The sequence below is a fragment of the Plecotus auritus genome (genome assembly GCF_963455305.1).
Source record: "Plecotus auritus genome assembly, chromosome: 3".
Taxonomy (NCBI): domain Eukaryota; kingdom Metazoa; phylum Chordata; class Mammalia; order Chiroptera; family Vespertilionidae; genus Plecotus; species Plecotus auritus.
This window is the reverse complement of record NC_137772.1, coordinates 183,193,545-183,217,287: the sequence shown is the minus strand read 5'-3', so window position 1 is coordinate 183,217,287 and position 23,743 is coordinate 183,193,545. Positions and strand designations below refer to the sequence as shown.

The following is a 23,743-nucleotide window of genomic DNA, read 5'->3' as shown; positions in this document are numbered from 1 at the left end:
CTCCTGCTTGCTCCGTGGCTGCAGCCATTTTTGTTGGGCTTTATTTATCTTCTATAAGTGAAACTTTGTAGCCTTGAGCAGAGGAGGCCAAGGCAGGCTAGGGCTGGGAAAGCTTGGCTTCCTCCATCGCTGGGGGCAACTCAAGCCTCCTGCTCTCTCCAGTTCTGTGGCTGCCGCCATTTTTGTTGGGATTTATTCATCTTCTATAATTGAAACTTTGTAGCCTTGAGTGGAGGCCTAGGCCAGTCAGGGTGTGCGGAAAGCTTGGCTTCCTCCATTGCCGGGGAAACCCAAGCCTCCTGCTCGCTCTGTGGCTGCAGCCATCTTGGTTGGGTTAGTTTGTATACTTGCTCCTGACTGGCTGGTGGGCGTGGCTTGTGGGTATAGCAGAGCAATGGTTAATTTGCATATTACTCTTTTATTAGATAGGGTGGACACAAATCCACTGGATATTACAGATACTGCACCTGTCTCCCAGTTGTGCTACTTAACTTTTTGTTTGGTTTATGATGTCATTTATTAAACCTTAGTTTTTCTTTTTGAGGTACTCAAATTCTTTATCCTTGATGGTTCAGTCTTCTTTTCTTGACTTGTTAAAGAAGGCCTTACATATTCTTCTATACTTTCCTGTTTTAAAAAGTTTTTCCTGTTCAGTGTTTAAATTAACTTTATTTCTGTATATGGTTTGAGATCTAGTCCCTTCCTTCATATGAAAAACCAATTCACTGGTTCATGCTCTTTCCCTGCTGATAGAAAATGCCATTTCTAGCACTTACAAACTTCAAATACATATGGATCCATTTCTTAACTCTCTGTTTATTAAACTTTCTTTTCCTGTATTAAGACTATACTACTTTAAGTACCATGTTTTTATTTTACTTGTTTATTGAGGTATAATTTACATAGAGTACACAAATGCTGTATACAACTTGATTTTTAAATGTCTAACACCCCTTAGTGATCCAAACCAATATATTAGCATTTCTCCAGAATGTTCCCTCATACCCCTTGGCAATCAGTACCATATTTTTAAGATAACTATTATTCCTATCTCTATCACCATTGATTAATTCAATCTGCTTTTGAGCTTCCTGTAAATGAAATTATCCAATATGTAATATTTTGTTTCTCTCTTTCTTTGCTCAGCATTAAATCTTGGAAATTCATCCCATTTTGTGTGCAGCCGTTCATTCTTTTTCATAGCTATGTAGTATTTCATTCTAAATACTACATATTTAAAAATTAGTTCATATATTTAAAAATTAGTCTTGATATCCACAGGAGTTCTTCCTCCTTATTCTTTTTCTTCTTTCAGAACTCTCAGCAATTCTTGTGTCTGTATCTTTGTATATGAAGATCATTTTCCACACACAAAAAATTCTATGGGGATTTTTGTCTGAAACTACATATAAATCACAGAGATGTAATTTTAAAGCAATATTTGTATTTCTCCCCCATAAATATAGTATATCCTACCTTTTATTCATGTCTAACTCTATGTCCTTCAATAAAACTTTGGGTACTTTATAGAATTTGCTGTAACGGAGATATTTTTTATTTTCTGACTGGCTATTGCCAAATGGAATGTTGATCTTGTATCCAGTAACATTTAAGTCCCTTATTAAAGTCAGTCGACTTTTAAAAAAGATTTTTCAGTCATTTGTTCATCTCCTTTTTCTTCCTCTAATCCAGTGGTTCTCAACCTTTCTAATGCCGCGACCCTTTAATACAGTTCCTCATGTTGTGGTGACCCCCAACCATAAAATTATTTTCGTTGCTACTTCATAACTGTAATTTTGCTACTGTTAATGAATTGTAATGTAAATATCTGTGTTTTCTGATAGTCTTAGGCTCTACAGCAGCGGTTCTCAACCTGTTGGTCGCGAACCACAGGTTGAGAACCGCTAGCAGGGTCGCCTAAGACCATCGGATTTGGATTTTCTTTTTCTTAACTTACCAGTACAGGTATATGTGTCTTATTCTCAACTTTCATGAGAATATTTGTAAGGTTTCACCATTAAGCATGATGCTTGCTGTTTGAAAGACAACCTTTCCTGGAAGAAAAAAGTTCAATTCTCTTTATGGTTTAAGGGTTACTTTAAAAAATCAATAGATATTGACTTTTATCATATATTTTCACTCTATCTTTCAAGATTTTTTCCCTAACTCTTATAAATTACATTGATGGTTTTCAAATATTGAACTATCCTTATATTCTTATAATTATAACTTTTATGTCTCTATTCATAAATGAGGTTGAATATAAACTTTCCCTTATATATTCTTTCCAATTTAGGTTTCAGGGCTAAAAGTCTAATAAATGATCAGGGTAGCATACCCCTTTTTTTCTTCTATTATCTGGGTCAGTTTGTGTAAAATTGGGATTGCCCTGGCCAGTGTGACTCAGTTGGTTGAGCGACATCCCATGCACCAAGAGGTCTCAAGTTTCAATTCCCAATCAGGGTACACACCCAGGTTTTAGGTTCAATCCCCAATTAGAGGGCATGCAGGAAGCAGCCAATCGATGTTTCTCACATTGATGTTTCTCTCCCTCTCCCTTCCTCTCGCTCAAAAACCAATAAAAATAAATAAAATTGGGATTATCTGTTCCACAAAAGTGTACCTGAAATCATAATAAACTTCACATTAAAACTATTCCTTCTGGTACAAATTGTATAGTTACAGAATAGTCAGGGGATATACAGTACAGCATAGGGAATATAGTCCATAATACTATAATAATACCTAAGGTGTCAGATGGATACAAGATTTATCAGGATGATCAGTTAGCATGTTATATAATGTCTAATGACTGGGCTGTACACCTGAAACTAATATAATATTGTATGTCAACTGTAATTTAAAATTAAAAATTAAAGTAAAAAAACCCTATTCCTTCTGAAATCACTTCACACTTCTGAGGATGGCTATAGTCAGACTCATAATGAAAGTGTTGGTGAGGATGTGGAAAAAATTGGGGCCCTCATACATTGCTGGCAGGAAAGCAATCTAACAGTTCCTCATAATGTTAAACATCAAGTCACCACAGTACCTAGCAATTCCATTTCTAGGTATATACTCAAGAGAAATGAAAACATATGTCCACATAAGAACTTGTACACACTGCTGATAATAGGAAAAGAGTAGGAAATAATCCAAATATCCATAAATTGATGACTGGATAAACAAAATGTTGTATACCCGTACAATGAAATATTACTTGGCCATAAAAAGGAATGAAGTATATTGGTACATGCTACAACATGGTTAGACCTTAAAAAAAAGTGAAAGAGGTGAACCACAAAAGGCCATCTATTGAAGATTCCATTTATATGAAATGTCTAGAAGGGGCAAATCTACAGAGAGTGGATTAGTGGTTGCCTAACATTGATTTGCGGAGAACTGGGATTGATGTTAATAGGTACAGAGTTTCTTTCTGAGGTGATGAAAATATTCTAAAATTGACTGTGGTAATGGTTGCACAACTGTAAAATACTAGAAACTACTGAATTGTACATTTTAAATGGGTAAATGGTATGGTTTGTGAATTATAGCTTAATAAACTTGCTATTTTAAAAAATTCCTCTTGGGGAAATTTATTACAGTTTTAATTTCTTAAATGGTTTTTATTTTCCTTGGATTTTCTTTTTCTTGTACAATTTTAGAATTATTTCTTCTCCTAGAAAACAGACCATTTCACCTATTTTAAAAAATTTATATACATATAAATTAAGTGATTTCCTGTGATCTTTAAAATTACAATTGTACTTGTAATTATATTTTTATATGCAATTGCCTTGTAATTATATTCCATTTTTAAATATTATTTATAATTACATTCCACTTTTAAATTTTATTATTTGTCATCTTTTTCCTCGTGAGTATTTTCAGAACTTAACTGAAAAGAAACAGCTTTAATTTGAATAAACATCACTATTATTTTTATTATTGACTAGAGGCCCAGTGCACGGATTCGTGCATTGGTGGGGCCCCTCGGCCTGGCCTGTGGGGATCAGGCTGAAACCAGCTCTCCTACATCCCCCAGAGGGTCCCAGATCACAAGAGGGCCCAGGCCAAGCCAAGGGACCCCCACCCGTGCACAATCAGGGCCTGGGAGGGACTGTGGGAGGGCTCCAGGGCGTGTCCGGCCCATCTCACGCAGCACCAATCAGCCGGACCCCAGCAGCAAGCTAACCTACTAGAACAGGGGTGGGCAAACTTTTTGACTCGAGGGCCACAATGGGTTCTTAAACTGAACCAGAGGGCCGGAACAAAAGCATGGATGGAGTGTTTGTGTGAACTAATAAAAATTCAAAGTAAAGGAGCGGAGGGGAGAGCAAGAGAACCCTCCGCTCTTTCGGCTCTGCAGTCCGGATAGAACAGCTGAACGGGCCGGATCCAGCCCGCGGGCTGTAGTTTGCCCACAGCTGTACTAGAGCATCTGCCCTCTGGAGTTCAGTGCACGTCATAGCAACTGGTCAAACAACGATCAGATACTTAGCATATAAGGCTTTTATTACATAGGATTATAGTCTATCTTACCAAATTCTATATTTATTTTTATTTCCTCTCCCTTCCTTCTTTGGTTTTACTTTCTCCTTTTTTTTTTTTTTTTTAATATATTTTATTGATATTTCACAGAGAGGAAGGGAGAGGGATAGAGAGCTAGAAACATCGATGAGAGAGAAACATCGATCAGCTGCCTCCTGCACGCCCCCCACTGGGGATGTGCCCGCAACCAAGGTACATGCCCTTGACCGGAATCGAACCTGGGACCCTTCAGTCCGCAGGCCGAAGCTCTATCCACTGAGCCAAACCGGTCTCGGCTACTTTCTCCTTTTTGTAGTTGAATATCTGATTCATTTATTTTCTTTCAACCTAATACATGCATTTAAGGTTATAAATTTACCTTTAAAGCCCCACTTTTCTTGCATTCCTCAAGTTTTGATACAATGTTTTGTTGTAATTAAGCTCTAATTATTTCATAATTTCCACCTTTTTAATTCTTGAAAAGTTCTGAGTCATTTTTTCTTCAATGTTGCATCTCGACCATCGTATCCTTTTTTCTGCTAATACACTTTTAGTTGAAATGTTCTTTGAAAAGTTCTCCATTGTAAAACTCTTCTTTAATGTAAAAAAAAAAAAATTTCTTAAAAGTTCTCTTGATTGCCATTTTATCTACCAAAGGTTATCCCACTGTGCCTACCTGAATCAAAGCACAGAAAGAACAAGTTCCATTATTCCCATTTTAGAATTAGAGAAACTGAATCACAGTCAAGTTCTTTTTTTAAAAAAATATTGATTTCAGAAAGGAAGGGAAAGGGAGAAAGAGATAGAAACATCAATGATGAGAGAGAATCATTGATCGGCTGCCTCCTGCACACCCCGCACTGTGGATAGAGCCTTCAACCCGAACATGTGCCCTGACCTGGAATCGAACCATGACCTCCTGGTTCATGGGTCAACACTCAACCACTGAGCCGGGCAGTAAAGTTCTTTTTAAAATACTTTCTCCCCAACTTTTTTTCTGAAAAATATCAAAGCCACTTAAGAGTTAAAAGTACAATGTATATCTATATACCCTTCACCTAGACTCAAAATTAACTTTTGCAACATTTTCTTTTTTTTTTTAAAATATATTTTATTGATTTTTTACAGAGAGGAAGGAAGAGGGAGAGCGAGTTAGAAACATCGATGAGAGAGAAACATCAATCAGCTGCCTCCTGCACACCCCCTACTGGGGATGTGCCCGCAACCAAGTACATGCCCTTGACCGGAATTGAACCTGGGACCCTTGAGTTCGCAAGCCGACACTCTATCCACTGAGCCAAACCGGTTAGGGCTGCAACATTTTCTTTATCTTTCTTTTTATTTCTCTTTATATATACACTAGAAGCCCAGTGCATGAATTCATGCATGGGTGGGTCCAGCTGGCCCGCTCCCCGATGGGGGCCAATTGGGCCGGGCCAGCAGGCGGTAGGGGATGCCTGGGGGGCGGGGGGGGGGGGGCAGTTGGGGCTGGGGCCAGCCAGGGGAAGGAGCCATGGCAGTTGGCCGGCCAGCCCCGCCCCCTGGTCTAACTCCTGGTCGAACTCCCGGTCGAGGGGACAATTTGCATACTAGCCTTTTATTATATACTAGAGGCCCGGTGCATGAAATTCATGCATGGGGGGGGGATGTCCCTCAGCCCAGCCTGCACCCTCTCCAATCTGGAACCCGGTGGGATTGGGCTTAAACAGGCAGTCGGACATCCCTCTCACAATCCAGGACTGCTGGCTCCCAACCACTCGCCTGCCTGCCTGCCTGATTGCCCCTAACCACTTCTGCCTGCCAGCCTGATCACCCCCTAACCACTCCCCTGCCAGCCTGATCGACGCCTAACTGCTCCCCTGCTAGCCCAATCGCCCCTAACTGTCCTCCCAAGCCAGCCTAGTCACCCCTAATTGCCCTCTCCTGCCAGCCTGGTCACCCCTAACTGTCCTCCCCTGCAGACCTGGTCACCCCCAACTTCCCTCCCCTGCAGGCCTGGTCCCCCACAACTGCCCTCCCCTGCAGGCCTGGTCCCCCACAACTGCCTTCCCCTGCAGGCCTGGCCCCCTCAACTACCCTCCCCTGCACGTCTGGTAGCCCCCAACTGCCCTCCTCTGCTGGCCCGGTCACTCCTAACTGCCCTCCCCTGCAGGCCTGATTGCCCCCAACTGCCCTCTCTTGCAAACCTGGTACCTCCCAACTGGCCTTCCTGCTGGCCTGATTGCCCACAACTGCCCTCCCCTGCCGGCCATCTTGTGGTGGACATCTTGTGTCCACATGGGGGTGGCCATCTTTGACTACATGGGGGCAGCCATCTTGTGTGTTGGAGTGACAGTCAATTTGCATATTACTCTTTTATTAGATAGGACTAGAGGCCCGGTGCACAAAATTCTTGCACAGGTAGGGTCCTTCAGCCTCGGAAATCAGGGCCAATCTGTGGGGCAACCAGCAGGGTGACCGGGGGGCCCCCGCTTGCACCTGCCTTGGCCAGCCTGGTGCCGCCTGCTTGCTGGCCCCACCCACCGCCGGTCACCTACCTCTGTGAGAGGCGACCAGCGGGGCAAATGGGGGGATCTCGCTGGCACCCACCTTGGCTGGCCTGGCGCCTACGGGTTGGGGGCAGCTCCTGTGTTGAGCATCTGCCCCTGGTGGTCAGTGGGCGTCATAGCAACTGGTCGTTCTGCCATTTGGTTGATTTACATATTAGGCTTTTATTATATAAGAAGATACATATACACACCATACCCAAATACCCACATTTTCTTTTCTGAGCCCATTCCTAAACCCATTGTGATACTTCAATTATAAATATTTCAGTATAGACCTCTAACGAATAAGGGTATTCTCAATATAACCATCATACCATTATCAAACCAAAGAAACCATGCAATTAAATAGTTTCTTACATGGATGTGCGTAAGCAGACTCAAAACAAGCAATGAAGTCATCTGACTTTTGTTCTTTATCTTGGCTTGTCTAATGGACCTGAAATGGTTCTCTGGTGAATTATTTAGAAGTGATACTCAATCTGTAAAGGAACATTTCCTTCCTCAATGACCTTGAAAAGAGATTTCATTTACTGCATCATCAAAATTAAGCAACAACCTTCTAAAATAGTCAAACCTCAAAAAATCAAGTACACTGAATTTCCAGTTTGTTTTCTAATCCTTCACAAAGTCTTAAAGTAAAGCCAATCAACTTAACTTTTAAAACTATACATTCCTTGTAATGTTCCATGGGAGAAGTTTATATTGTACTAAACAATAATTTCACTATACTAGTTTCATAGGGAAAAAAACTGTTGTTCTTAAGAAAAACATACAGTACAAACAGCATTGATAAGCCAAATAAACCTGTTTATAAATGAAAAAAACTGTTAAGTATAGTTGTGAATTTAGATTTTTTTAAAAAAACATGGATTTTTTTCAGTGGATATAATTTAATCTCAGTCACTGATGTTAGGGACTAAGTAAGATAAAGAACAATAAAATTGTATCCTTGATGCCCTGCCCTGAGTGGCTCAGTTGGTTGGAGCATTATCCTGTATACCACAAGGTTGCAGGGTACATACCTAGGTATTGAGTTCAATCCTTGGCCAGGGCACAGAGGAAAGACAACCAACTGATGTTCTCTCCCACGTTGTGTTTGTCTCTCACTCTTTCTCTCTCCCCCCTTCCTCTCTCTCTAAAATCAATGAGCATATCCTCGGGTGAAGACTTAAAAAAAAGACTATACAAGTCAGTTTAAGAGGTTTATTTCTAAAGAAACAGCAATATAACTTGAAGCTAATATTTAAAAGCTAAACTGTATCATACAAATAAGAATTATACCTATAATCACAGAAGTGTTTAAGATCAATCTATAATTAAATAGCTAACAAGAAGAGTGTTTACTATGTACTACTAGGCACTGTCCTAAATATATTCCACGAATTCAATCCTCAGAGCAATCTCATGTTTCTGCTCACTCAAACAAAAGTAACAGAGAGGTGCTAGCATAAAATGATTTATGACCTCAACCTTAAAGTAGAGAAAAGTAGAATGAAAGAAGGACATTTCAAGAAAATGGAAAAGCAGAAACCAAAATATAAATATGACAAGTGTCCAGAATAAGACCAAACAAAAGTTCCAAACTGCAGAAATTAGGGCTGGATAAATAGAATAGGATTGGATTATGAGAGGCCTTAAGTACCTAGCAAATTATGACAATTTTATAAAATAGCCAGAGCAAGCAAAGCACCTCTACAGGCTCTTATGTGCTAAAAGTGCCCTTTTAGAAATGATAACCTAGTAATGACTGAGAGAGAAATGAGAAACTCTGTCCATTTCTAACATTTACATGCCAGCTCAATAAATTATCTTGTACCTGAGAAACCAGAGAGCACACACTGAACCAATTGCACCACCCTTCCCATCAATAAGTCCATAAACAAGAAAATGGTAAAAATAATTGCAGCTTGCCCTGAATTATTTTCCCAATATACCTTCAGTGAAGTTAAAAGGTACAACTAAACTATGTCAGTAAGAAGTACTAGTCAAGTTATATAAGACTATTTTTGCTGTTCAGTACTATGTCAAAAGAATTCGGTGAAATTTGACATAAGCATAAATTTTATAGTGTTTAGTGTTTACTTCGATAAAAGCAACATCACAAATGAATTAACATAATATTTCAACATAGAGATTCCTTGTATTGCTTTAGAACTATTATATTATTTACTATGAGGTAATAAACATAATTTTTATAAACAGCCATTATGTAAATGATACACTTTGAAATTAATGTCACATTTATTTACACACTATTTAAGAACTAGGTGTTTATTATCCATACAATAAATTCTATAATCCACATCAAGCTTACAAAAGGACTCTATGGCAAACAACTTCCTTTCTTTGTAATTAAATGAGCTCCTTCTAAAGAGAAGAAATGTGAGAAAAACATCTCAAGCTTGAAAAAACTAGCTTACTTACCAGTAACTTGAGTTATCCTATTGGGTCTTTTCCCTCACAGATCCACCTCTCTTGCCCTTCTGTCCAGCATGAGAGTCTTCCCGATGGACAGCCACTGGAACTGAGGGGGCATGCAGTACAGATGTATATGTAAGAAAGCTGGGGGAGGGGATTTGGAAGATGCTAGAGACATGCTTCATTGCACTTGCTTACCTTCCTGAAATTGGAAATTTCAACGGTTCCTTGGTCCTCGAGGCATTCACAATAACTTCAAAGAATGTGGATCTGTGGAGATTACCCAATAGGAGAACTCCAGTTACTGGTAAGTGATCCAGCTTTTTCTTCTCTATCAGAATAAGAAGATTATTTCATTTTATTTGAGATTATTAATACATACAGAACTACAGAGAAAGGGTTATAAATTCACCAGATAACTACATATGCATGCACCAAAGCAAATACAGAAACTATCTGCTAACCACAATGTCAACAAAAACTTCTGACATTATTAGAAACACAAGCCAAAAAAAAATATTTGAATGGTTTCATTTATAAAGTTCCACTATAATGGCAATTATGTTTTAATATACAAATATATCAGTTACCACACTATTCCATTTCACTCAAACAACACCATCATTTTTAATATTAGTACAACGAAAATTAGTTGATCAAAATCTGTCATTCCCTAACTAGCCATTGTCATTACCATTCACTGAATTTTGGTTTAGAGGTCACTACCGTGGATTAACAATATACAAGGCTTCAAATAAAAAGCACCAACACAATTCCCATTCAGCACTCACTAAGTCTTTAAAATAATCATTTGCCACCTACAACAAACCAACCACACACACACATAAAAGTATGCCAGGCCATGGACAAATAACAACGCTGATTTTAATTTAAATAGTTGTACAAAGTAATATGGTAATATTTTTTAAACTGTTACACTTAAAATAATTGCCTAAAAATGAACGTGTCATTTTAAAAATCTGTTTCTAACAAAAGGAAAAAAGGTCTACTAAACAGAACTTTATCTTCAAGCTCACATTAATACATCCTATTACCTTTAACTGAATACATATTAATCAGGTACCTGTTCATTTTAATGTGATACAGCAATGATGACTTTGCAAACATCAATTCTTGTTGAAGATACAAAGCGATGTTTCAATAATACACCTCCCTTTTACCATTATGTTACTAAATAACTATCCCCCCCTATCCTCAAGAAACTTTGGTTTCATGGTTCTTCATTCTCTGAAAACAAATTCAAGCTAATGTATCTTTTTTCCTTTGTTTTAATCATAAACAGGATAAAATTATGTATAAAATAGTTATTCAACAAAAAATTAAAAATATAATTCTAATAAATATCTTACATTTCTATCTTGTTATAAGGTAATATTATATTTCATAAAGGCTAACAGCACATGTCAAGATTGTTTCTAGATTTCTACTTATTTTAAGATATAAATTGTCTTTGGTAAATTATATTCATTTTTCTATAAATCTGAATTTTAAAAATAACAGTACTTAATGCACTCATTTTTTTTTCAATTTATCTTTATTGTTTTCCTCCCATTGACTCCCTCCTCCCCACTCCCGCCCCCTCACTAGGCCTTCTCCACACTATTTATTGTCTGTGTCCATGGGTTATGCATATAAATTCCTTGGTTAATCTCTTTGCGCCCTGCCCCTTTCCTCTGAGAATCTTAAGTCTGTTGCATGCTTCTATGTCTCTGGATCTATTTCGTTCCCCATTTTATTTTGTTCATTAGATTCCACATATAAGTGAGATCATATTATATTTGTCTTTCTCTTACTGGTTTATTTTGCTTAGCATAATACTTTCCAGGTCCCTCCATATTGTCTCAAAAGGTCAGAGATCCTTCTTTTTTATAGCTGCATAGTGTTCCATTGTATAAATGTACCATGGCATTTTTATCCACTCATCTACAGATGGGCACTAGGGCTGTTTCCAGATCTTAGCTATTGTAAATAATGCTGCTATGAACATAGGAGTGCACATATTTTTCTGATTGGTGTTTCAGGCTTCTTAGGATACATTTCTAGAAGTGGGATCATTGGATCAAATGGCAGTTCCATTTTTAATTTTTCAGGAAACTCCACACTGTTTTCCATAGTGGCTGCACCAGTCTGCATTCCCACCAGCAGTGTACTAGGGTTCCCTTTTTTCCACATCCTCACCAGCACTTGTTGTTTGTTGATTTACTGACGGTAGCCATTCAGACAGGTATGAGGTGATACCTCATTGTTAATTTGCATCCCTCTGATGATTAGTGACTTTGAGCATTTTTCCTTAAGTCTCTTGGCCATTTCTATGTCTTCTTTGGAGAAGTGTCTATTCAGGTCTTCTGCCTATTTTCCAACTGGGTTGTCTTCCTTTTGTTGAGTTGTATGAGTACTTTAAATATTATCAAAATTAACGCCTTATCAGTTGTATCACTGGCAAATATGTTCTCCCATACAGTGGACTCCCTTTTCATTTTTAAATGACTCATTCACTAAAACAGGGGCATTACACAGACATCCATTTCTAACTGTAATAAAAGGATAAATACCAAAAAGGTCATCTAGTTAACTTTTCTAGTTAACTAAATAGAAATCTTGTTGACTTCTATTTCCTGAAGAGTGAGCAAGTACATGGCATAAAGGTCCTACCTGTTTGGCCCTAGCCAGTTTGGCTCAGTGGATAGAGCATTGGCCTGCAGACCAAAGGGTCCCAGGTTCGATTCCAGTCAAGAGCACATACCTTGGTTGCAGGCTCCTCCCTGGCCGGGGCCTGCGTGCAGGAGGCAACCAATTGATGTGTTTCTCTGACATCTATGTTTCTCTCTGTCTTTCGCTCTCTCTTCCACTCTCTCTAAAAAAAGGTCAAAGGAAAAACAGAGTGAGGATTAACAGGAAAAGAAAATGTCTTACATGTTTATATTGATAAGATAGGCACAAAAACAATAACCCAAATATATTACCCTTATGGTATAAGCTAGTATAAAAGATGTCATTAAGAACTAAATAGCCCAGCCGGCATGGCTCAGTGGTTGAGCATCGACCTATGAACCAGGAGGTCACAGTTCAATTCCCGGTCAGGGCACATGCTGGGTTGCAGGCTCGATCCCCAGTGTGGGGCATGCAGGAGGCAGCTGATCAATGATACTCTTTCATCATAGACATTTCTCTCTCTCTCTTCCTCTCTGAAATCAATAAAATATATATTTTTAAAAAGAACTAAATAATAATTTCCAAATTTTATTTACAGAAAATGCAGTCTCCATTAAACTCAGATCTTATGAATTTAAAATAGAATCAAGTACTTTTTTTAAAAAAAAATGTAAGTGAATTAAAAGTTCTTGAAAATATTTTAAGGCAACCAAAATGGTCACTTAGACACCAGTACTGAAAGTTTTATTTGTCGGTGTTATCATGCCATAAGCTCAACTAAGAGATAGATTTCATCAGAATAGCTTAGAAAAGAAATTCCAAAAATTAGGATGTTCTATTCAAAAATATCCTGTGTAAGCTTTAATAGTCATAATGCTCATCCACAAAAAGGTACTCCTTAGAAATCAAGTACTAAATCGAGCATTTCACTAATGAAAATCTATTCCATCAAATCAATCTGAACTTATGACAATACTGCTCAGGAAACAACATGGTGGCAACTTTCACTTCCATTACTACCCACTGGTTTGAACATTATATTTTGCCAATAAGTAACTTAAATTACAACTGGTTTTGATGATTCCAGATACGTTATTTTCTAATTTTCATTACGATTTAAACATTTAATGTAAGACGTTATGGTTGTGAAAGTTGTTCAAGATAAGTCCTGGACTTGGAATCCTGTTAGTGTAATGAAATTTGATATTATACACATATTCACACATACATAAGTGACATTATTGAAGGGTTATATATAAATATGGAGGAATGTGTGAATATATAATTGAGTTGAACCTCAGTTAACCAAAATTATGTTAAAAGTGAATTATAAACTTATTAAGTAATGTTATTTACAGAAAACTGTCCTCTTTTTGGCTCCTTAAACAGATCAGTAAAGTATAGAATCCCACTTTATCTGGTTTTTCTAGCTAGAACTCCCTCTCATTATTATCCAGAGGGGGAAAAGTTCTACAGGACACAGCAGTTATATACAAAAATTTTAAGATTGGTACTTAGTCTTTCTTTTATACATTTGACAAAAACTTATTGTCTATTGTGCCTTAGCTCCCTTTTCAGTCCCATGATATACTATCCTCAGGGTCCCAAATTATAAATACCATCTCATTTCCTAATCAAAATTTTCCTTTTCCTCAGTTTTTATCTGCCATTTTCCCTATATCAACCCATAATGACAAACAAAAGCAGTACTATTTTCTTGTTAATGCAAATTAACCTGAAATGCCAACAATCAAGAAGGCAAAAAATATATTCATCTGTAAAATATGGATAACAACTGAACCTACTTCACAGGGCTGTTGTAAGGATTAACTAAGTTAATATAAGTGTTTAGAAACAACGCCCAGAATCTAACCATATATCCAACTATTAGCATGACCACCCAGAAATGAAATTATTTTCAAATGATGTTAAATATAATGTTTTTTTTTTTTTTTTTTTTATTTAAAATATATTTTATTGATTTTTTTACAGAGAGGAAGGAAGAGGGATAGATAGTCAGAAATATCGATGAGAGAGAAACATCGATCAGCTGCCTCCTGCACACCTCCTACTGGGGTTGTGCCCGCAACCAAGTTACATGCCCTTGACCGGAATCGAACCTGGGACCTTTCAGTCCGCAGGCCGACGCTCTATCCACTGAGCCAAACCGGTTTTGGCAAATATAATGTTTTTTAGAGGGATGTAATCTAAGGACTAAAAGAACAATAAAGAAACTCTAAACTTCACTCAGAGATTTATTGTTTACATTAATTCTGGTACTATTATTTTGAAACTATATTTTTATATTGCAAGATAAAGAAAATAAGTAATTGATGTTATTAGAAATCACAATTTGCAGCATAAAAGAGCTACAAGAACACGTTAATATTAAAACTGAATAGACACTCCTTTTTTTAAAAAAAATACATATAGTTTGGAAATAGTTAATAAAACATTCTAGATAGTAGCTACTAAATAAATCACTATCGTTATCATTCCAATTATATCTACTAATATTATAAAATCAGCTATAACATTAAATTTACTTTATTAAAGGAAGCTACTCAGACTTTAAAAGTTGCCAGAAACAGTCGGGCTGATGTGGCTCAGTGGTTCAGCGTTGACCCATGAACCAGGAGGTCACTAGTTCAATTCCTGGTCAGGGCACATGTGCAGGTTGCAGGCTGGATCCCCAGTAGGAGGTGTGCAGGAAGCAGCTGGTCGATGATGTTTCTCTCTCATCAATGTTTCTATCTCTCTCCCTCTCCCTTCCTCTCTCTAAAAATCAATAAAAATAGATTTTTTTAAAAGGTGCCAGAAACATTTACACAAATAATTTTCCATGTTCTAATACCTGATTTTTATAAGATAGAATTTTAGGGCTGTTGATAAATTCTTAATTGAAAATATGAGATAACTGCTCTTGACTGACACTTGATGGTAAAGACATTAATAATCAAACTGTTTGGAAAAGCTAAAGAGGTAAAATCTAGGACCCCTGCTCCAGACAGAACAGCTCCCCTTTCATCTACAGTATATTTTGGGTTTCCCCCATATCTTAAAATGGGATACTTCTATTGACATTTAATATCATCTAACATTTTCCTGATCCTAGTCCAAAATGTCAGGAGCATTATATGCAGCCCTTTACACACTAATTATAGTTAGTATCCAAGTTAATATGCAAAAATGCCAACAATTATGTCAACATAATAAGGAAGTTTAACCTTTACTCTATAATTACGTTTTTTCCCATCTTTTCTAATTATAATATTAAAATTAATCTGACCAGAGTCTAAGCCCTGCATTAGTTTTCAAGTCAATTCTTAATAACCATCTCAAAGATGTTAAGTACGTATCTTCCATGTAAAACTGATTTTATAAAACAATGGCAAATTTTTCTAACATAATAAATTTCAATATAATCTGAGGTCAACAGTGACACTTTTCAAAGTATTGCCTATGTTCTAAGAAATAACTTTGTTATTCAGCACTCATAAAATCTGAATCACGAATCACATCAAATCAAATGTACTCCACAGATGACTACTACTTTACAGACCAAATACAAATTTATGGAAAACACTATGATTTGCAGGGTTAGCTGATCCATAAAGAGTGTAATGATTCACTCCTAAAAACAAAAGGGCTTCTTCAAACCATTCATGCTCCTCCACAATTAACCACACAATTTTCCAAGAGTCTTCAAATTACTGGACATTTACTTACCATTTTAAAAGTTCTTAATAGCAAGATGGAACAATTTTTAAAATTAATTCTATTAATTTCCGTAGCTACAATCAGGAACTACCTGTGGAAGTACAGGCTTAATGATAGATATTACTAGATAATTAAAGCTCTCTTTCTTTAGGAACAAAGTTAGATACTAACAAAATTATATTCATCTCCCAACCTACCAATATTAACCTCCTTTATTTAACCCAAAGAAATAATTCAGAACTGTTGTAACTATCATGAAAAGCTTGGTACAAGCACTACACAAGATTATCGTTACAACTTTAAAAATATATTTTAATGCCACATTTGTTAAATAAACAATGCATAGAATGCAAGGAGAAATTTAAGATTCCGATTAAAGTAAAGGCCATTTGACATGGCTGACCTTCTGAAAACATTCTCTTCCCTCTGTTTCTATAACTACACTTTCCTGGGTTTCTTACTCCATATTTAATTTTTCTTTCTCCTCTATTTCTGTCTTCTTCTTTATGGATGCTCTTCTTCTACCACTACCAAAAAAAAACAAAAAAAAAAAACAAAAGTCTTTCTCAATTTTCGGTCCTAGGTTTTTTTTTCTCATGCTATGCAGTCTATTCTCTCCCTAATCTGTCTTATCACTTACATGTCTTCAACTCTGTCATGTATACTGATCAGTACCCAAAAAATATTTTTAGCCCTGTTCTCTTTCCTAAGCTTAAGCCCCACATATCCAACTGCCTCATAAGTCTCTCCTCTCAGATTTTCCACAGATGCCTGAAATTAAACAAATCGAAAAATGAACTATTACCTTACCCCAAACCTGCCCTTCTCCTGTTCCCCATGTCAGTTAGAAGTTCCACCATTTATTTACCCAGCTACTTAACTAAGCCAGAATCTGGAATTCATCTTTGCTTCTCCCCTCTCTACAACTCAACTTCCTACCTCCTACAACCATCTCCAAGCACCCAATAAGTCCTATAAATTTCCTCCTAAACATATCTAGAATCCATTCGTTTCTCTTTCCCACTGATATTATCCTTGTTGGGCCACTAGTGTCTCTTCCCTTGACTACTGCCAATGGCTTACACTAAATGGTCTGTCTGCCTCTAGTTAAGATTCAACAAACAAGCAAGCAGGACATTAAGACAATAAAATGCTGTATCAACTGCATTATCAACTATACATTGAATTGATGGCAAAGGAAAACATTTTAACTGCTGAAAGAGCCAAGTATGAAGGTAACTTGGGTTTACATAAATTCTTTTATCAAATAAAACAGGAAAAATTAAACATACTCCATCCAACTCACAGATTCATGACATGAAATTATATTAATGTCCCTTAACATGTTAAGCACCATGTCAGTCACTGGTGACTGACACTATACTTTCCGTCCAGACCTCGTCAGTCACTGGTGCAGCCAGCATATGGGTAAAATCGGATATCACGGGCTAATCAGAAAGGAAGACAAAACAGGCTTGGCGCTTAACGTGTTAAAAAAAGAAGAAGTGGAAAACAGTTTAAAGCAGCCACAGAATCAGATAAATGATAAGGAGCCTTTGAGGTTCAGTTAAGCATTATCAATACCTATGCAAGACATAGGGACAGGCATTGAGAATTTTTATTACCATTACTTACAATTATCTTTATTATTAAGAACAGTGCTCATTTCCTTACATCATTAATCACCAAAAAGCCCTCTGGTTATATGACTACAAATGGCAAGGTGGGGATTTAAACTAAAATATGACTCCAGGACCAATGGTACTACTCTCAAGATTAGTCCAGGGAAGGAAAGAGAAACAAAACAAAATATTTTCAATATACTGTGTAAATACAATCATTACATTTTGCATAGAATGCTTTAAGAGTAATTGAAAGGGCATTCATTCTGGCCTAGGAATAAAGGAGTGCTTCTCAAGAGAAATGATGCTTAAGCAATCATAAAGAATAGAAAGAAGTTGTGGAGGACAGGAGAGTGCAAGGCAGAAGTAACAACATGACACATACACTGAGTGGCCAGATTATTATGATCTCTGAAGCATAATAATCTGGCCACTCAGTGTATATCCTATATAATAAAAGGCTAATATGAAAATTGACCCCTCGACCACGAGTTCCACCAGCAGGCAGGCTGGCCAACCACCCATGTCCCCACCCCCTGGCCAGATCCCACCCATGCACGAATTCATGCACCGGGCTTCTAATATATATACATATATATATATGTATACATGTATAAGATGACAGTATCCTAAAAAAGACCATGATTGTGCCAACACTCCAACCTTGAAAATAAACTTACTCTTTAACTATGGCAAATAGTAAAAAATGTTGCTTTAAAATGTTTCAGTTCTTAAGTGTATATGCACAGCTTACCAATATTACATTACCAGAGTACTTTTTCCTTTTTTTAAACTTTTTGTTTATTGATATTTAGAGAGAAAGGGAGCGAAACATGGATTGGTTGTTCCACTTATTTATGCATTCATTGGTTGCTTCTTATATGTGCCCTGACTGGAGATCAAACCCACAACCATGGTGTATCCGAAAGATGCATCAAATGAACTACCCAGCCAGAGTAGAAAACACTTTCTTATGCTCTGGTTTTGTTAGTTACCACACTAGGACCCCATGTTTGACAATAGGGACTGTTAAACCCTATATAAATTATATTACCACATGTGTATTTGATGTTTTTAGCTAACATTTTTTGAGGACTTACTATATTGTAGGCACTGTGCCAAGTATTTTGCAAGAATTATCTCATGTAATCCTCACAACAACTCTATCAGGTAGGTGTTGCCAACTCCATTGTAGAAATGAAAAAACTGAAGCTCAAAAAGCTAAGTATCTTTCAGAAAGTCACACAGTCAGTAAATGGTGAGATCAATATTTAAACCCAAAGAGTGGAACTACAGAGTCTAAATTCTTCACCACAATACTACCTAATTGTAGGGAATTATTAAATGTTGAAGCTCTTTTTTTTCTTTCTGTTATCATACTAAATACACATAAAAATTTAACATAGATACATATTTGAAAAAAATAAAACTGGATATATTTTCTTGCACTAAGAATATGTATAATGAAATCCTATACAAGTGGAGGACAGCAAAATTACAGTTAAAATGTGAATTACCAAGGTATATTATATAAAAATGCTGTGTAATCAAAGACATTAAGTTTATGGAAAATTGGCAACAAGGGAATAGTGACCAAATTTGCTAACGAGATTCTCATAGATAATAGTCTTATAAATTTTAACAAAAGTACAACTTGATGACATTAATTCATTTGGCATCTATAAACTGTACTGCTCATTACTCATCTAATCAGATTATGTGCCTTTGGACCTTACCAGCCCTGGTCTTAAAAAAGAGCAATATGTCTAAGAAGATGGATGAGAATAAAGGAAAGATACAGTGAAGGAAGGAGGGAGAAAAGGCTTTTCAAGAGAGAGCTTCAAATCTCTCTGCCACTACACAAAATTCATTATCAACTCTTCCCTTTGAAATGTGAGACTAAGAAGTCCAGTCACAACCCAGTAGTGCTGAACAGAAGAATCTGAGTTGTAGAAGGCTAAAAGGGTGGAACAAGGCAATGATTTTCAAAATAAGTGCTTGACAGCAAAACACCTCTAGGAAATAAAAATCAAGACAAATCCTAATAAATAAAATGAGTGTAGGTGATCTGGCTGAAGGTACTGGCACCCAGTGAGACAATTCCATGAGACTTCAGGGTTCTAATCAACACAATTAAAAACCCCTAGGCCTTTCTGAGGGAAGGCCAGCTATCTTCTACGCCAAGAAACTTACTTGATTCTACCTGGCAAGCCCATCTACTCCTACTCCCTATTTCCTCACAGGAGGCTTCCAGAACCAGCCCTGAATGAGCTATGTGGCTGAAGGAATGTATGGTTGTGTACGAATAAGAAGCAAGGACAAAAGGTGTTAACAGGAGTCATTTTTGGACATAAAAGTTCATGAGGGGAGTGTTGGCCGAACAGAGAAGGGGCACCATAAACAGAGACATACCCACACACTCACATGCCTATATACACACGCATGCCCACATACACACATACTTGCAACCCTGCCTGCACACACACACATGCACACACAGTAAAGGGGGAGGAGCCCTTGGGGAAAAGTAGAGCAAGTTGAATGAACATCTCAGAACCTCGCCCAGCTCATCTTATCCTGAAAAAAACTATAGAGCAGTGCTCCTCAAATTTTAAGGTGTGTATGAATAATCTAGGGATCCTGCTAAAATGGAGGTTCTGACTTAGTAAGTCCTTGGTGGGGGTCAGAGATTCTTCATTTCCTTTTTTTTAATCTTTATTGTTGAGATTATTACAGATATCCCTCTTTATCCCCCCATAGCTCCCCACCACCCGGCTCCCACCCCACCCCAGGCCCTCATCACCCTATTGTCTGTGTGCATAGTTACTGCATACATGCATATAAGATCTTTAATTTCTTCCCGAACTCCCCCACACCCCCTTCCTTCTGAGAATCATCAGTCTGTTCCATTTCTTCCATGCCCGATTCCATTCCATTCACCAGTTTATGCAGTTCATCAGATTTTTATTTGTTTATATTCACTTGTTGATATATATTCATTGTCACTTCATTGTTTATGATTTATCTTTACCTTCTTCTTCTTCCTCTTCTTAAAGAATACCCTTCAGCATTTCATATAATACTGGTTTGGTAGTGATGAACTCCTTTAGCTTTTTCTTGTCTGTGAAGCTCTTTATCAATTCTAAATGATAGCTTTGCTGGGTAGAGAATTCTTGGTTGTAGGTTCTTGCTATTCATCACTTTGAATATTTCTTGCCACTCCCTTCTGGCCTGCACAGTTTCTGTTGAAAAATCAGCTGACAGTCGTATATATACTTCCTTGTAAGTAACTATTTTTTTTTCTTGCTGCTTTTAAGCTTCTTTGTATTTTGCCCTTGGCATTTTAATTATGATGTGTCTTGGTGTGGTCCTCTTTGGATTCCTCGTTTGGGGTTCTCTGTGCTTCCTGGACTTGTAAGTCTATTTCTTTCACCAGGTAGGGGAAGTTTTCTGTCATTATTTCTTCAAGTAGGTTTTCAATATCTTGCTCTCTCTCTTCTTCTGGCACCCCCATAATTCGGATGTTGGTACGCTTGAAGTTGTCCCAGAGGCTCCTTACACTATCTTCATATTTTTGGGTTCTTTTTTTTTTTCTCTTCTGGTTGGGTGTTTCTTGCTTCCTCATATTTCACATCATTGAAAGATTCTTGGGGTCCTCTAGTCTACTGTTGAATCCCTGTATATTATTCTTTATTTCAGTCAGTGTATGCCTAATTTCTGACTGGTCCTTTTCCTTTTTTTTTTTTTTTTTTTTTTGGCATTCTCACTAAGATCCTTGAAGGTCTCATTAAGTTCCTCGAAAGATTTGAGAAGATTCTTGAGTAACTTTATAACTGTGGTTTTGAACTCTATATCCAGTAGTTTGCTTTCTCCCATTTATTTCATTTGTTACATTTCTTTGTCTCTGCATTTTGGCTACTTCCCTGTGTTTGTTTCTACGCATTGGGTAGCTGCTAAGTCTCCTTGAGTTGATAGAGTGGCCTTGTGTATTAGGTATCCTAAAGGGTCCAGTGGCTCAGCCTCCCCAATCACCTGAGGTGGACACTGTTGATGCACCCCTTTGTGGGCTATGTGCACAGTCTTGTTGTAGTTGAGCTTTGATTGCTGTTGGTATCACTGGGAAGAATTGACCTCCAGGCCAATTGGCTGTGGGGACCAGCCGTGACTTCAGGGGGAGAGCTGCTCTGCAGGAGACACCCTATGGGGCAGGACTTGCTTCAGTGGGGCTTTGGTGCCCACTGAGTCTGCCCCTTGAGTGTGTCACTTATGGATGTGAAGAGTTGTAATCTGGTATAGTCTCACACTGACCATTGGGTACAGTGGCTCTTGGATCTCCAAGGAAGTGCAAAGTCAACCACTGCCTGGGGCCACCCAGCAGGAGCTAGAGAGAGATCTGCAGATTCCTCCTCTTTGCATCAGGTTTGGAAGTGCCCAGACGAGGCCCAGTTGTGAAGCAAGGGAGCCTGGTGCTGGTGCTGGCCTTGGGCTTTTTATTAATACCTTGGGGGCTCCCTGACCCAGCTGTACCTTGACAGGTTTTAGGCTAAGGAAGGACAGGCTATTCATATGCAAAAGCCGCTGCAAACAGCTTGGGTGGTTGGGGTTGTAAATTGGGTGAGGCAGGGTCTCAGGGAATCTCCAGGGTGGAGCAAACAGAAATGTCTGCCAGTCAGCACTGTACCAGGGAGGTCCCAGCACGGGAACAATGACCACTGAGAGCACCCCCATCTGAAAGAAAGCCACCCCCACATTCCTGCCCTAAAGCCAGACAGTCTAGTTTCTCCCCATATCTGTCTGGGTCCCTCAGAGCCTCACCTGGCACTAAAGCTCAGAGCAAGTGGGAGCTTGTAAATTGTTTGCAGTGCTGGCCTTTTAATAGGAGTAGCTTGGTCTCTAGCAGCCTTTGTGTCACTCAGCCCCAATCCAGACTGGTTTTTACAGCCCGTAGTTCTTACGGCCCATAGGGACTTCTTTCCCCAGCTCTGGGACCCTAGGCTGGGGGTTTGGTGTGGGACTGGGACTCCTTGCTCCTCCAGGCGGCCTCCGAAGAGATGATCTCCCTCCCAATTAAAAAAGTGGCATACCCAGATGCCGGACCAGCCCATTCTGCGCCTCCACACCTCCGACCAGTCTCAGTCTGCTTTCTTCTTTACCTCTCTAGTTGTAGTACTTCCACTCAGCCAGCTTTCCTGCAGTTCTGGATGATAGTTGTTCTGTAATCTAGTTGTAATTTTGATGTGGTTGTGGGAGGCAGTAAGTACAGGCATTTACCTATGCCACCATCTTGGTTCCCTCTTCTTCTTTTTTTTTTTTTTTTAATGTTTTATTCATTTTAGAGGGAGAGGAAGGGAGAAGGAGAGATAGAAACATCAATCACGCCTCCTACTGGAGATCAAGTCCTCACCCTGTACATATGCCCTGAACTGGAATTCAACTGGTAACCTCTTAGGACTTGGGATGATGCTCAACCAACTGAGTCACAGTGGCCAGGGCAAAATCTTCATTTCTAAAGGACACCCAGGTGATTCCAATACCACTGTTCTTTGGACCAACTTCAATAGTAAGGGTCTAGAGAACAATATGTCCCAACATGTTCTGGTCAAGTAAGGTTGAGAACACTCAAATAAAACAAGTTGTTCTTCTAAGAAACTTTTATTAAACTCCATGAAGATTACATACAATATTTTCAAACTTCCTTGACTTCTTGTTTTCAAAGAGCATTCCCTAGGATTAGTGTCTGTGAAACACACTGGAGCATAGAGGATCAGGCAAGGTGAAAGCAGTCATGGAAAGTCAGAGAAGGCCACCATTTGGAAGTCTCCTTCTTTCCCCCTTTCTTCAAACAGATACCTCAACTTGCACTTTTAAATGCTAATATCTATGTGTAAAAAGACAGAAAAGAAACACATTAAACACAACAAAATAGCTATCTCTGGCTGGAGATAATTATATTATGACTAGGGGCCCAGTGCACGACTTCGTGCACCTTGAAAGGAACTGTGGGCTGTGAGGCTGCAGTGGGCACAGGGGTGGGTCTTGGCCCATCCTCCACGCTCCCGCCCAGCTCCTCCTGCCATGGCCCCCAAGTCCCATCTGCCACTCCGACATGCTGACAGCGCCGGCCCCGCTCACACCGCTGATAGTGTGGAGCGATGGGGGCCGGCGCCGGAGAAGTGGGGCTGGCAACGTCAGCAGGTGCGAGTGGCGGCTGCTGCCTCGATTGCCCCTCAG

The 23,743-nt window shown here is 38.5% G+C and overlaps 1 protein-coding gene across 3 annotated transcripts in view; it reads right to left on the bottom strand.

Annotated features, from left to right (window-relative positions):
- Positions 1–23,743, bottom strand: part of YAF2 (YY1 associated factor 2) — a gene marked incomplete at its 3' end in the record, with an annotated part of 103,440 nt that overhangs the window by 57,146 nt on the left and 22,551 nt on the right. The window contains exon 3 of one of the 3 annotated variants that reach the window (XM_080658955.1): positions 9,696–9,767. The exons of the other annotated variants lie outside the window; for them this stretch is intronic. Within the exon in view, the coding sequence (XP_080515081.1) occupies positions 9,696–9,767 (72 nt within the window). The remainder of the gene's footprint in view (positions 1–9,695; positions 9,768–23,743) is intronic. 3 annotated transcript variants of the gene reach the window in all.